Raw genomic sequence first — 16,243 nt, forward strand, 5'->3', positions numbered from 1 at the left:
CAACCTGTTATCTAAAAGCCTTTAAAATGAGCAAAAACTGTAAAATTAAGTGAGCCATAAAGTTAGCTTGGAAAAAAATTATTCAATTAAAGATAGAAATCTTATTGATTTGAGGAATACAAAATAGAAAAGAAAAAGAAACAAAAACAAGGCAGACAGCAATCGACTGTCTTATTAAATATTGCTTTGTATTTTAGGGGATAAGTCATAGTTGGAACCATGACACAGATCCTGTAGAAAGTTTACAAATAAATAAATATGTCGCACAGTTCAGACAGAAATTACAAGAGGATCCACAGTTCCTACAGAATAAAGTTAAACAGTATTTTAAGGTAAGATAGTATGTGAAATTGATTGTTTATTTGTATGTCAATCAAGCTAGTATGTAATTGTTATGGCCTGCCTACAATAGTAGTTATGGGAGGGATTATGTATTGAATATGTGCATTTGTCTGTCTATCCATCCTATAAAAGGTTAAAGGATTTTGGTAATTTTCCTTTCCAAATGGCTTGTCAATAGAAAAGAAAGACAATTGTTGCCCATCCATGACACATAATCTGTATATGCACAGCAAAAAACACAAAAAGAAAAGTGCTTTTATTGCTGTTCTTCATCTCAAAATCACAATGCAGCCTTTAATGGGAGGCAAAACAAACTCTCACCTCACAGCAAGTTGAAGACTGCCTCAAGAGCTAATTTGAGCAAAATTTTGCAGACATTGTTCATTTTTGTAGAGACTGAAATTTGTATTAAACCTATTTGCTTTTATCAAATATAATGTGTGATTTATTTTGACAGAATAATAAGCATTGTTTGGTGTCAACCATGAGCCCTGATGAAAAGTTTGAAGAGAAAAGGAAAGAAGAAGAAACAACACGATTACAAAAAATGGTAGAAAAATTAACTGATGAAGATAAAGAACAAATTTACAAAAAAGGTTGGTCAACATTACTTCTGTTTACAATTAGAAGACCATTAAAATATATGGTAAACAAGGTTGAAGCAATGAAATTAAATAGGTTATATCACTGTATCAATAGAAAACATTTCTTCAACCTAAAAACTAAAAATTTTAAACTGAAGGTATAAGTTGCAGTGATAGAATATGTTTCTCTTATTTCTTAGGAGAGCTTGTAATGCTTAACTACATCAACAGAATATGTTACATGGATTTGAAACATTTACAGAATACTCGTTTTGACAGAGATTTTTTTTCACTCAAAGAAATATTTACATAACTGGAAAAGTGTAAGCAGGGAATTATTTCCTTATATTCTTGTTTTTCCTTTATACTTCAGGTCAAACACTGCTACAACAACAGATGGAGAAAGAGGATCTGAGTTGTCTTCCAACACTACACATCAATGAGATAGACAAAAAAATTATACCAGAAAAAACAGCTACAGTCACATCGGGTAAGGAAACAATTAAAAACCACATTGAACAAGGTAAAATGCTGGAGAATAAATATTAAAGCAATTCTCAAATATAAGTATGCTTTAATAGGAGAGGCAAAAGTTCAAACTCATATAAGTCGAAATAAACTGGCAGCGCCATGACTGAAAAAGGAAAAGACAAACAGACAGAACACAATACACAAATTTGAGTAATACAAACCCCACAAAAACTGGTAAAAATCTTGGGTGCCTCAGAGGTGAAAGCAGATCCTGCTCCACATGTGGGACCCATCATGTTGCTCATCCTAGTACAAACCTCGTAATAAGTCCATAATTGGTAGGTTTCATTCAAGGAAAATGGGACAGGATTGCAGTTGTGACATACATTATAACAAAGGAGTGTTCCAGTAAGAAATTTAGAAAAAAAGCTCTGACAGAATACAAGGGCATATGAATAAAAAAACTCAATTCATAGCGACCTTGTCTTTTTTTTACTCTGAATGATTACAACACATGAAATGATAAAGTGTCCACTCTACCTCATAATATTCAAACTTTTATGGAATGATCTAAATAGAATATCAGTGACTTGAGGGGAAATTTAAAGAATTTAAACCTGTTTTTAAGGAAAAAATGGACCATACTTTTCAAAGTTTATTACACTCTTATCAAGTTGCTATAGAAGTAGACATTTGGAACAGTGTCTACAAGAACTACTTAAGATTAAAGTTTAATAAGAGTTTACCAATGAAATTTGAGATTTTCAAAAAAAATCCTTTTTTTGGCTGAATTTATATTTCTAGATGGCTGTCTTTTAATGATTTTACCAAAATACCCTGATTTCATAATTTGTAATCATATATTTTTGTAGGGAAGGTACCAGTACAGTTATGTGTCCAACCTACTAATGGAATCACTTATTTAAATATGATGTCAAATATGAGTGATGTACCAGCAGATCTTAAGCCATATGTACCCTTGTTCTGTGATGTCATCACAAAGTGAGTACCTTTGTTGCAGAGACTGGATGTGTGTTCACCAATTTTCTTGAAAGTGGTAGTTTATCAAAAAAATTAAAGCATTTTTTAAGGGGTTGGGAAGAGACCTATATAATCACAATTGAAACAGGAAAATTAAGATATTCTAAAGTTTTTGCTAATTGATTTGTGTTTAAACTTATAACAATTAATAAAAAAAAAATTATTGATTAGTAGATAATTTTAATGTTTAAGGGTATTTGAAATCACCAATATAATCTTTGCTTTTATATTTATTCATTTAAAATATTTGTCTACCATTGTCTACTGTAGGATTTATTGCATATTTTTTTAGATGAAAAAAATATCTAGTCTAGATTAAATTGGTAAGTAATTATTTCATCAGTGATAATTTGGCATTTATAATTTTCTCTGGATTATTTTATCTTTTTTACCAGAATGGGAGCTGGCTCTATGGATTACAAAGAGTTATCTCAGCAGATAGAGCTAACCACAAGTGGTCTGGGAGCTGGTACCCATGTTAATCAACATCATAGTGATAATTACAGTTATGAACAGGTAAGTGTGTCCCTTAAAATGAGGAGATAACTCTTAAATGAAAGAAATATAATAAAGATAGCTTTTTAAAAGGGAGACAACTGTCTCAAAGTGAGGTAAGTCAGCCTATAGTTAAAAGATGGAACTAAACAGGGAAATTACTGCTTTTAAATATGTATTGGTTAGAGTTTTAAATGGAAGGAAATCATCTAGAACCAAAAAAATATAATTTAAGAAATTATCCAAATAAAAATTGCAATCTTTTCACCCCAACAAGTTAATTTTCAGTGTATTTCAGCCTCCACAAATATTTTTTTCTAAGAATAACCTTTACCATAATAATTTTTCCCCTTAATTGTTTCCAACATGTGTGTTCAGATGTATTGCAATGGAAATATAGATTCCACAACTGCAACAACTGTATTACAATATTTCTCCACTTTAGACAGATAAATTTTAATATTTAAAGCGCAAGGCTTGCCGAGCTTTTTATATAATTAAAATTTAACTGTTGAGAGTGGAGAAGTATCATAATACACGAGTAATAGTGGTGGAATCTGTTTCTCTTATGATTTTTATCCTTTCTTTTCAAAGATTTGAGGAAAGTTGTGTACATTTGATGCGATGTCATCAGGTATGTTTGCCTTTTTTCATGACGTCACAATAAGAAAATTCAGAAGAAAACAAGAAAATTTAACGTCGCAATTAAATTTCAACCAATCATTTGCCAAGAACAGATTTTTCACTAGTTCGGAGAAATATTTTTTTCACACCGGTGTCATATGATATTTTGAACCCCATGGCAAATTGCCCCCGTGGTCAAAATACTGCTATGATAAAATGACCCCTCCCCCTCCCTGGTAAATTGACCCCCCCCTGTATGAAAAATTGACCCCCCCTTTTTTTCATACTTGATGATTATAAGAACATTATACATTATTCTAAAGCTTATATATTCATACAAGAAGGGGATGTACCTTTTTAATGATTGATTAAAAGAAATATCTTTGCTTGCATTGGTATAAGTGCTCTGACGTCTTTACCAACAAAATGTCATTCAAATGTGAAAATAGCACACAAATTAGAAAAATTACATTCATACTATATATTTCATGCTACATTTGTATAACATATTTATGATTATCTTGATGAACAGCTGGAAATAATGTGCTGTGAGTTTATGAGAATTTTGTACATGTTTGATATCTAAATTGTGCCTCCGTGGAAATAATGGAAACTTATGTTTTCTGTATTTCTTTTTCAGGGTGTAGAATTTTCATCTTACTGTTTGGACAGAAATGTTGATAAAATGTTAGATCTATGGACCAATATATTTTGCAGGTAATGTTTTCCTTAGTATGTAAGAATTGGTATCAACAAAAATAAATGAATACATCATATTCATAAAATTCGATCAGCGATTAAAAATATACTGATTTAAATCATGAATGCCAAAGTTTTTTGTTTAAATAGTTTTATTTTAGATTGATAGATGATCTTGAGTTTGTTAGTATTTTAATCAAAATTTGTTTTAAAATCTCAAAAAAATATTTGTATCATACTATAACCATTTTCATGATATTTTCAATATTGCACACCAATATGTTTTTGGTCTTATGGTAAATTTCATGATTCTTATTGTTAATTGTATATAATAATTTTGTGATGTCCAAATGAAATTAGTTTGTTAAAGTATATTATGTATTATTAAAAACGATACTTAAAAAGGTATAACAATCAGATTTTCAATTTTTGATGGCATACAAATGTTCATAAATTCTTCTTTGCCTCTAAAATTTAATATTTGTAATTATTAAGAGTAAACATTAACCTTGAATATTGATTTTCTGTTTTTTTTCCAAATTTAGTCCTAATTTGAAAGATGAAGGTCGTTTAATGACTTTAGTAATGATGGAAGCAGCTAACCTTTCCTCCTCAATATCAGGTCAAGGTCATTCCTATGCTATGACACACTGCAGTTCCCGTATGAATGCTGCTGCCCAGCTAAAGGAAGTACTAGGAGGAATGGCTCAGGTATGTTTGGATCAACATATTTAAATATATAAATATACTATTGATTTAGTTTGATTCATTGGTGTTTAAAGCCACTTTCAACACTATTGTGTTATTTTGTGGTAGTTATTTTTTTATTGGTGGAGGACGCCAGAGTGCATGGAGATAAACTCTGACCTTTGGTAGGAAAACTGACAATCTCTATCAATTACATGTGGGATTTGAACTCAACAAACTCAGTGTTTTGACAGGCAATGGATTCAGCAGTTCAACTACATAGACCACTCAGCCACCAATCCCCCTTAAGGGCATACGATACAGTTTTGATCCCGTATTTACAGTATGATGAAAATTTCCATATAGGCTATTTTTTGCCTGATTAAATCAAATATGTAATTAAAAATATACCTTCATAGGCTACTTTTTGAGTTAAATGAGGTCGAAGTTTTGTATATTTGCTAAAAAATCGGATTTGTGGCCGTATTTTCCATTTCGAAAGATAGCCATAACTCTTTTGTTTTAAAAGAAAGACAAAAATTGTTTTTTGTTAAATAATTTGTAATTTCTGTATTTAATAAGTATCAAAAAAATTTATGCATTTTTTATTAAAAAATAACTCATATAAAATTTGGTGCACATAATCTTCCTGCAAAATGAAACACAATGTTGTTTTATAAAATAAGAGTCCATGCCTTTATTTTCAAATTAAATCAGTTTGAATGATAAAAATCAGTCAAAAAGTGCATCTTTTCAGATGTCACAGTTTGACGTCGCGAAAAAAACATTTAGCAACGCCACTACCTCCCCTGTAACTGTATCGTATGCACTTAAAAATGTAGTATGATTGCTATAGAGTCAATTATCCTCAAGAGAACAAATGACAAAAGACATAAGTAACTATAGGTTACTCTCAAACCTTCAACAATGAGCAAAACTATTTATCACATACAATATAGTCCAATATGAAATGAACAGACATGACAAAATATGAAACAATTCAAAAGAGTAAACCAATGGACTACTGTAATATTATGTACTGTAAATTCAGAAATAATTGCAAGGTTTTTATTATTGGGAAAAATGCAACTATGTGCATATTGCAATAATAAAAACTTGCTTTCTGATATCTGAAGCAAATATCTGTATGCATTTTTTCAAGAAATCAAACTCAAATTTTTGTCCATTCTTCAAAAATGGCAATAATAAATGCACGCAATAATTTATGAATTTACAGTATTTGAAATAGAAGTTATAAACAAAGCATTTCTGAAATAGTAATGAAACATGACAATAAGAAGATATGGTACGAATGCCAGCGAGACAACCTTAACTCTCCACAAGAGACCAAAAGACACAAAAATTAGCAAGGATAGCTAGGTCACTGTACAGCCTTTGATTTATTTATTTATGTTTTATATTCAATGTAGGTTTCCACTATGAAGACCTTAGCTGAAACGGATGAAAGTGCTGTTGTTACAATTGTAGAAAAACTTCAGAAAATTGGTCAATTTCTACTGAATAAAAATAATATCAGGTATTTACTTATATTATATATCAATAAAATTGAGAATGGAAATGGGGAATGTGCCAAAAAGACAACAACCCGACCATAGAGCAGACAACAGCAGAAGGTCACCAACAGGTCTTAAATACAACAAGAAATTCCCGCACCCATATACTATAAAACAACTTGTATGGTCTTTTAGTTTAAAATTTAATGGTTACTGTAAATTAAGATATGTGTGTGTGCATTTATTATTAGAAATTTTAAACAACATACAAAATGGCATTGCTGATAGGAAATATTACATACAAATAAGAAATGTGAATTTTAGTTTTTTTGCAAAACGTATCCTCTCACAAATTTTGCAAAAAGAAAAACTGAAAAAAAATCTCAATCTATAGAAAACATTTTCAGCCGAGGAAAGTTTTTTTGTCATTTTTTTTATTTCTTTTTTTTTTTTAATTTAAACATTTTATTAATAATCACCTGGTACATCAACCCATAGGGAATCAATTAAGGGGGCCCGATTTTTACAGCCTCATTTGTGGGGGGAGAGCAAATGAGGAAAAAGAATCCCATTATAAATTATTAGCATCTATCTCAACTACCTTGATATAACAATATTAAACAGAACAATACATTTAAATAATCAAATAGTGCCAAAGTCGTAACTCCACAACTAACTGTGTATTGAAATAAGCCCCGTCTCCTCACTAACCTAATATGGAATATACACAGTCTCAACACGGACACTTTTAACCAATTATGTTCCTAGAAATGTATAGGAGGTAAGATAATGTAGGATACTTAATGTTACAGCTGAACAATATATATACATGTAACTATATAGATTTTACCCTAACCCCATGTTGTTAATTATAAATTGATACATGTCTTGTTCATATCTGTCCTGTAAATTCCTAAACTTGTTTGTCTACCAAAAGACATTATACATTGATATATTGTCCTATTTCTATTATAGGTTTGCAATCAACAGTACATCAGAACAAATGTCTTCAAATCAGAGTAAAGTGGAAAAATTCATTGAAGGAATACCCGGAGATTTAAAATCTACAGAAAAATATACACAAGTAATTACCAGGAAATTTGAAATAGAAAAATATATACAAATCCTTCAAATAAACTTAATTTGCATGCATATGGTTATCAATTTGATAATATTACAATAGTAGGAACTTTGAAAACAAAAGAACAAAATATATAAAAAAGTCATGTATTTAAACTTTTTGAAAACAGAATTTTAATGTGTAAATTAAATAAAAAACAAAAAACAAAATTCAGAATTTTTTTGCATACATTCATTATAAACTAGCTATGGAGACAAACATGCTAGAATTATTTTTGCAATTTCAGTATTTAATGCATACAAAGATTGCAATTAAAATTAGATTGTAAACAGATGTAGGAAGATGTGGTATGAGTGCCAATGAGACAACTCTCCATCCAAGTCACAATTTTATAAAACTCAACAATAATAAGTGAAGGTACGGTCTTCAACACAGAGCCTTTACTCACACCGAACAACAAGCTATAGAGGGCCCCAAAAAATTACTAGTGTAAAACTATGCAAACTAGAAAACTGTCTAATCTATTTAAAAAGTGAGAAACGAGAAACACTTATGAACTAAACCAACAAAGACAACTACTGAACATCAGATTCCTGACTTAGGAACCAGGTCTATTCTGTAGCAATTTTTGCAATCATGAATACATGAAACTATACTACCTTGAAGATTTGATCATAATGTTTTTTTTTCCTTCAGCATGGTTATTTTGAACCAGAATTAGTCAAGACACAGTTTGAACTTCCATTCTCTGTAAATTACATGAGTAAGGCAGTAGAAACAGTTCCCTACACACATGAAGATTTCCCAAAGTAAGTTTTTATAAACAATTTGAAAAAGACTTGAACATGGATTTAAATATATTACATGTCAGTTTAAAAAAAAATGAATCTTAAAGTTTTCAAATTTCTCTTATGACCTTTTATGTACATAATATCATATAATGATGTGTTTACATTTTTCAGTTATTAATTCTCAAAGTATATATAAGTATGAACTAATCACTATTTTAAGTTTTCAACAATACAAAAGTTTTCCATGGGTATTGTGTGCATAATTCACCAATATCACAGATTGAGATATCCACAAATATACATTTTTCCAATTCAGAAAAAAATAAGTGCAGACATTGTTTTTATATCTGTCTGTTAATCTGTCTGTCCGAGATTTCAGATTTAAACTTCAAAAAGTTTGTTCCTCAGTCCTCTTATAGAGTTTCGGTTTATTGTTGTTTGTGGTTGCATCACCTTGTTGTTCCATATTAAAGGGGCACTAGCTACGAGATATGAAAAAAATAGAATTTGATTTTGTTTTGTTTAATAGTTATTATAAGTGAAATGATGAAATAGTAGTTGTTTTAGCAACCAATTTGTTTCAACTTTGTCAAATTAAGCAAAAAACATTGCTGATGTATTATTCACTTGAAAGTGATTGCTTGGACCCCATTGAATCTGTATCCATGTAACCCAATAGCTAAATATTGGTGACTCATGTATAAATCATGGACAGCCATTCAAAGGAACAGAATGTCAAAATTGAAAGTGAAACAACGGTGAACTATTTTATTGACAGATTTGATCCACCAAAAAAATCATTTTCATACAGGTTAAAACTAAAACGGCAACTAACTTTTGATTTAACATGAATTTTAACTGACCTAGAAAATTCAAATTACATGAGGTCAATATTTATATATATCTATGTTCATGTTTTTATCGGGTTATATGGCAATCGGCAGTCTCCGGTGGTCACTTTGAAAGATAATTAGATTGCATCTAGACTCAAAAACACAGGCAATTCTAATATATATATATAATGGAGTACATGCAGTGAATACTGTTTATTTCAGACTTATTGTAAATTGAATATACAATTTATTATGTTATAAATCGAATATTAGAATTTGAGTCAAGTCAGTGAATATGAATTTGACAGCTAGTACCACTTTGATTTAAATTTTGACCAATATTGTATTGTTCGCTGATCATGGAAAGGTAACAGTGCATGGTTTGATTCAGAACTGCATTTTGCAGATTTATATTCTATATATATTTATTGTTTGTCATTTTAGATTGAGAGTTTTGTCAAGAATGATGTCAGCTAAATATTTACACAGAGAAATCAGGTAAAAATTAAGGTTGTATATAAGCTTTGAATGGCGTTATTAGAAAGAATAGAAAATAATCGTATGAAAAGTACAGTATAGTAGGAACAAAAATAATAGATAAAACTTGACTTCATTCATATTAAGTGTTAAGGTGGTATGGGAGTATAAATTCAAAATCTTAGAACTTGTACATACTTTGCCAAAATGTAGTATACATTGAGAAATGTTCAAATATATAATAAAATATTTAAATGACAGGTCACCGAGAATTTTCTCAAGCTACAGGTTGTCACAAAATGACACATTTTGTATGGATTATACAGGAGAAAACACCATAATGTGATAAGAAGCTTAACACATTGATAGAATCATGAAATTAAATACTAGAAGATAGCTTCTAGAAAATGCGTTGAGAATATTGATTGAAAAGATAGGGTCATTGTATTTTTTTTCCAGAAAAAATATAAAATTGTAAAATGTTATGTACATTTCTTCAAAAAATGCACTATTTCAGAGTTACCTCCCTTTATATGCAATGTAAAAACAATAAGAAGCAAGCAAAAATAATATATGTTTGTAAAAATATTAATATTTATGAGTTAAAATGTTATAAATTTATTCTTTTTAATGAAAAATCATAATTGTAATTAGTTATCTACATTCCTAATCAAATTTTGCTAGTTAGATTGAAATTCTGGACCTTACACTACAAACTGCTCAGAGTCTCAAAGAACCATATTTTATATACAAAGAAGCACTGGTCTGAATTTACTTGATAAGACTCAACGTTATTTTGGCAGTACATAACTGTACTAAACTGTACTTAATTTTGGCTAGACTTTACTTTATATATAACCAGATGCTCCGCAGGGCGTAGCTTTATACGACCGCAGAGGTTGAACCCTAAACGGTTGGGGCAAGTATGGACACAACATTCAAGCTGGATTCCGCTCTAAATTTGGATTGTGATTAAATAGTTGACACAGCATAGGTTTCTGACACAGAATGAATGTATTCAAATGAACTTAAAATTTTTGTTTTCTCTTAGAGCAATTCACTATGCTGTTGAATATTAATCCTCTCAAAAAAATGTTTGAAGAAATTTTCTTTCTATTTATGAAATTTCAAATGAGAAAAATTGAACCCAATTTTTTATTCACATCCCCCTTTCCCTTATTCCAAAACTAATTTCAATTAAAATATTCTAATGGAGTTTGCAACAATTACTACTCATTTAAATACATCATAAAATATTAAGATGTAAAAAAACTGCTTGTTATCACTGAATGGTAAAGATTATTTAAATTTATCAGTTGGTAGTAAAAAAGTGAATATACATTGTATATTGTATATAACAAAGATTTAAGTTGATTCTGGACAAAGAAAGATAACTCCAATTAAAAAAAAATTCTTGCAGATATTTCTTGCTTACTATACTGGACAAAGAAAGATAACTCTTAATTAAAAAAAAATTTGCTATTTCACAATATTGTGAAATTAGATATTTCTTGCCATTACACAATACTGTGCAATTGAAAAGACTTGCTATTGCACAATACTTAATATAATAATTTTAGATCCTGATTTGGACCAACTTGAAAACTGGGCCCATAATAAAAAATCTAAGTACATGTTTAGATTCAGCATATCAAAGAGGCCCAAGAATTTAATTTTTGTTAAAATCAAACTTAGTTTAATTTTGGACCCTTTGCACTTTAATTTAGACCAATTTTAAAACTGGACCAAAAATTAAGAATCTACATACACAGTTAGATTTGGCATATCAAAGAACCCCAATTATTCAATTTTTGATGAAATCAAACAATGTTTAATTTTGGACCTCGATTTGGGCCAACTTGAAAACTGGGCCAATAATCAAAAATCTAAGTACATTTTTAGATTCAGCATATCAAAGAACCCCAAGGTTTCAATTTTTGTTAAAATCAAACTAAGTTTAATTTTGGACCCTTTGGACCTTAATGTAGACCAATTTGAAAACTAGACCAAAAATTAAGAATCTACATACAGAGTTAGATTCGGCATATTAAAGAACCCCAATTATTCAATTTTGATGAAATCAAACAAAGTTTTATTTTGGACCCTTTGGGCCCCTTTTCCCTTAACTGTTGGGACCAAAACTCCCAAAATCAATACCAACCTTCCTTTTATAGTCATAAACCTTGTGTTTAAATTTCATAGATTTCTATTCACTTATACTAACGCTAAGGTGCGAAAACCAAGAAAAATGCTTATTTGGGTCCCTTTTTGGCCCCTAATTCCTAAACTGTTTGGACCGAAACTCCCAAAATCAATACCAACCTTCCTTTTGTGGTCATAAACATTGTGTTTAAATTTCATTGATTTCTATTTACTTTAACTAAAGTTATTGTGCGAAAACCAAGAATAATGCTTATTTGGTCCCTTTTTTGGCCCCTAATTCCTAAACTGTTGAAACCAAAACTCCCAAAATCAATCCCAACCTTTCTTTTGTGGTCATAAGCCTTGTGTCAAAATTTCATAGATTTCTATTGACTTAAACTAAAGTTATAGTGCGAAAACCAAGAAAATGCTTATTTGGGCCCTTTTTGGCCCCTAATTCCTAAAATGTTGGGACCAAAACTCCCAAAATCAATACCAGCCTTCCTTTTATGGTCATAAACCTGGTGTTAAAATTTCATAGATTTCTATTCACTTTTACTAAAGTTAGAGTGCGAAAACTAAAAGTATTCGGACGACGACGACGACGACGCCAACGTGATAGCAATATACGACGAAAATTTTTTCAAAATTTGCGGTCGTATAAAAACTAAAGATGACTGAATTTAGTCTGAACTTAAAATTTTAGCTTTTTTTGTTAAATAGTGAATAAAAGATTAAATTTGACAGCAATGAATCAAACTATCAAATAACCTTGAATTTTTATAAATATATAATTGAGTTAGATGGACTGATTCAGACCAGTATAGACTGAATTTATAGGTCAAGACAGGTTGAGACTGTTGGAGACTTAGTCAAGACTAAGTCTTGACCAGTCCAATTGTAGTGTTATTTCAAAAGATATGACTGCTTGACCTTATTGTGGTAAAAAAATGATTTGTGGAAATAGTATCTTCCTTTTAAATTTCAGTTAAGAGTCAGCTTTTAAATTATACAGCAAAGCAAAGGCATTTTATCCTCATATTATCTTAAATTTTTTCAATAATACTGTGTATGATTCATTTATTTTCTTGGGTATCAATTTTCATGAATTGCTTAAAACTTGCATTTTCATGGATATTTGATTTTGGGGTTTCTTCAATCTTTATATACAAAGCCCATTGAAAATATGTTATTTGTTGAACATTTGAATACATGTTCAACTCTACCCACGAAACCCACGAAAATTGGTATCTTGTTCAGTGTGAGCCAAGGTTCCATTGTTGAAGGCTGTTCATTGATCTATAATGGTTTACTTTTTATACGACCGCAAATTTTGAAAAAATTTTCGTCGTATATTGCTATCACGTTGGCGTCGTCGTCGTCGTCGTCGTCGTCGTCGTCGTCGTCGTCGTCCGAATACTTTTAGTTTTCGCACTCTAACTTTAGTAAAAGTGAATAGAAATCTATGAAATTTTAACACAAGGTTTATGACCATAAAAGGAAGGCTGGTATTGATTTTGGGAGTTTTGGTCCCAACATTTTAGGAATTGGGGGCCAAAAAGGGCCCAAATAAGCATTTTCTTGGTTTTCGCACTATAACTTTAGTTTAAGTTAATAGAAATCTATGAAATTTTGACACAAGGTTTATGACCACAAAAGAAAGGTTGGGATTAATTTTGGGAGTTTTGGTTTCAACAGTTTAGGAATTAAGGGCCAAGAAAGGGCCCAAATAAGCGTTATTCTTGGTTTTCGCACAATAACTTTAGTTAAAGTAAATAGAAATCAATGAAATTTAAACCTAATGTTTATGACCACAAAAGGAAGGTTGGTATTGATTTTGGGAGTTTCAGTCCCAACAGTTTAGGAATTAGGGGCCAAAAAGGGACCCAAATAAGCATTTTTCTTGGTTTTCGCACCATAACGTTAGTATAAGTAAATAGAAATCTATGAAATTTAAACACAAGGTTTATGACTATAAAAGGAAGGTTCATATTGATTTTGGGAGTTTTGGTCCCAACAGTTAAGGAAAAAGGGGCCCAAAGGGTCCAAAATTAAACTTTGTTTGATTTCATCAAAATTGAATAATTGGGGTTCTTTAATATGCCGAATCTAACTGTGTATGTAGATTCTTAATTTTTGGTCCCGTTTTCAAATTGGTCTACATTAAGGTCCAAAGGGTCCAAAATTAAACTTAGTTTGTTTTTAACAAAAATTGAAACCTTGGGGTTCTTTGATATGCTGAATCTAAAAATGTACTTAGATTTTTGATTATTGGCCCAGTTTTCAAGTTGGCCCAAATGGAGGTCCAAAATTAAACATTGTTTGATTTCATCAAAAATTGAATAATTGGGGTTCTTTGATATGCCAAATCTAACTGTGTATGTAGATTCTTAATTTTGGTCCAGTTTTAAAATTGGTCTAAATTAAATTGCAAAGGGTCCAAAATTAAACTAAGTTTGATTTTAACAAAAATTAAATTCTTGGGCCTCTTTGATATGCTGAATCTAAACATGTACTTAGATTTTTGATTATGGGCCCAGTTTTCAAGTTGGTCTAAATCAGGATCTAAAATTATTATATTAAGTATTGTGCAATAGCAAGTTTTTTTCAATTGCACAGTATTGTGCAATGGCAAGAGATATCTAATTTCACAATATTGTGAAATAGCAAATTTTTTTTTAATTAAGAGTTATCTTTCTTTGTCCAGTATAGTAAGCAAGAAATATCTGCAAGAATTTTTTTTAATTGGAGTTATCTTTCTTTGTCCAGAATCAACTTAAATCTTTGTTATATACAATATACAATGTATATTCACTTTTTACTACCAACTGATAAATTTAAATAATCTTTACCATTCAGTGAAAACAAGCAGTTTTTTTACATCTTAATATTTTACGATGTATTTAAATGAGTAGTAATTGTTGCAAACTCCATTAGAATATTTTAATTGAAATTAGTTTTGGAATAAGGGAAAGGGGGATGTGATTAAAAAATTGGGTTCAATTTTTCTCATTTGAAATTTCATAAATAAAAAGAAAATTTCTTCAAACATTTTTTTGAGAGGATTAATATTCAACAGCATAGTGAATTGCTCTAAGAGAAAACAAAAATTTTAAGTTCATTTGAATACATTCATTCTGTGTCAAAAACCTATGCTGTGTCAACTATTTAATCACAATCCAAATTTAGAGCGGAATCCAGCTTGAATGTTGTGTCCATACTTGCCCCAACCGTTCAGGGTTCAACCTCTGCGGTCGTATAAAGCTACGCCCTGCGGAGCATCTGGTTTAAAATTGTTATCTGGATGGAGAGTTGTCTTATTGGCACTCACACCACATCTTCCTATATCTATCTAACGAATAAGTATCGATATTTGTCTGCCATTACTGGACAAATTTTGACATCATAAAACAAAATATCTGATGACGCAATGTAAGTCGAATATTTAATTTTATAATAGATTGTTCTATAAAAATATCTGCTTTATCTTTTTGCAAGACAAATGAAGATGATATTCCCCTTAAAGATTAAATATTTAAAAAAATTAAAAACTTTATATTCTTTGACTAAATTTTCTTTCAAGTCACATAAAAGTCCTTTGTTCTTTAACCATCACCAGAATTAGGCCAAAATATGTAGTATCTAAGCTTTGTGCCATGTGCTTATATTATTTTTTTGTAGAAAGCATTATACTTCTATGCTTCCTCCAAACAAAATTTCTCTGAAAATTATTGAATTTTCCACAGTGAAGATTTGAAACTTGTCAGAATGATAGAGGTTAATTACAATTAAGAAATTTTCAGTTCAGTGTTAACTAAAACAGCTGCTTAAGTTCAAAGTCTGTTTAACATAAATCTAAATGCTGCAAATATAAGTTAACAGTGCTTTCAAAAATCATATTTTTAAAGCTTACTGTAAATTTGTGATGTTTATTATTACAAAAATTGTGACATGATAGGTTTGGATAAAAAAACACATAAACTTGCATTTTAAATATTTGAGAGCATAATTGGTTTATTTAAATTCCTGAAATCCCAATACTGTTATCAATCTTGCATTTGTGTAGGTTGTTCAACAATCACTTTAAAAGATTCATTTAAAAATTACTGAAATTACAACACACATTACTGTTTTTAACTGTATTTAAAAATATTTGTTTTCCAGAGAGAAAGGTGGAGCATATGGCAGTGGTGCTGTTTGTGGTTCAGGAGTGTTTAGTTTCTACTCATACAGGTAAGGAATATATATTTAGGGTTACCAAAAATTGTCTGTGTGTGTTTAACTTTCACATTATGATGCATTGTTTTATCATGACAAGTTACAAATCCTGTTTGAATTTTGTTCCAGTCTGACAATTACATGGTCATGGTCTTTAAATTCAGTTTCCACACTTTTTTGTCTTGCTTGATATATATAGTTTTATCATGACAAGTGACAGATCAAGTTCAAATGTTGTTACGTT

General features: G+C 30.1%; 1 protein-coding gene across 1 annotated transcript in view; it reads left to right on the plus strand.

Annotated features, from left to right (window-relative positions):
- The window catches only part of LOC134695531 (presequence protease, mitochondrial-like), a 42,293-nt gene that overhangs the window by 21,910 nt on the left and 4,140 nt on the right, over positions 1 to 16,243 (plus strand). The window contains exons 13-24 of the mRNA XM_063556820.1: positions 198 to 332; positions 800 to 938; positions 1,300 to 1,416; positions 2,270 to 2,399; positions 2,834 to 2,954; positions 4,198 to 4,274; positions 4,802 to 4,967; positions 6,374 to 6,480; positions 7,433 to 7,541; positions 8,235 to 8,347; positions 9,607 to 9,660; positions 15,946 to 16,014. Of these exons, the coding sequence (XP_063412890.1) occupies positions 198 to 332; positions 800 to 938; positions 1,300 to 1,416; positions 2,270 to 2,399; positions 2,834 to 2,954; positions 4,198 to 4,274; positions 4,802 to 4,967; positions 6,374 to 6,480; positions 7,433 to 7,541; positions 8,235 to 8,347; positions 9,607 to 9,660; positions 15,946 to 16,014 (1,337 nt within the window). The remainder of the gene's footprint in view (positions 1 to 197; positions 333 to 799; positions 939 to 1,299; positions 1,417 to 2,269; positions 2,400 to 2,833; positions 2,955 to 4,197; positions 4,275 to 4,801; positions 4,968 to 6,373; positions 6,481 to 7,432; positions 7,542 to 8,234; positions 8,348 to 9,606; positions 9,661 to 15,945; positions 16,015 to 16,243) is intronic.

The sequence above is a fragment of the Mytilus trossulus genome, chromosome 13, assembly GCF_036588685.1.
Source record: "Mytilus trossulus isolate FHL-02 chromosome 13, PNRI_Mtr1.1.1.hap1, whole genome shotgun sequence".
Taxonomy (NCBI): Eukaryota; Metazoa; Mollusca; class Bivalvia; order Mytilida; family Mytilidae; genus Mytilus; species Mytilus trossulus.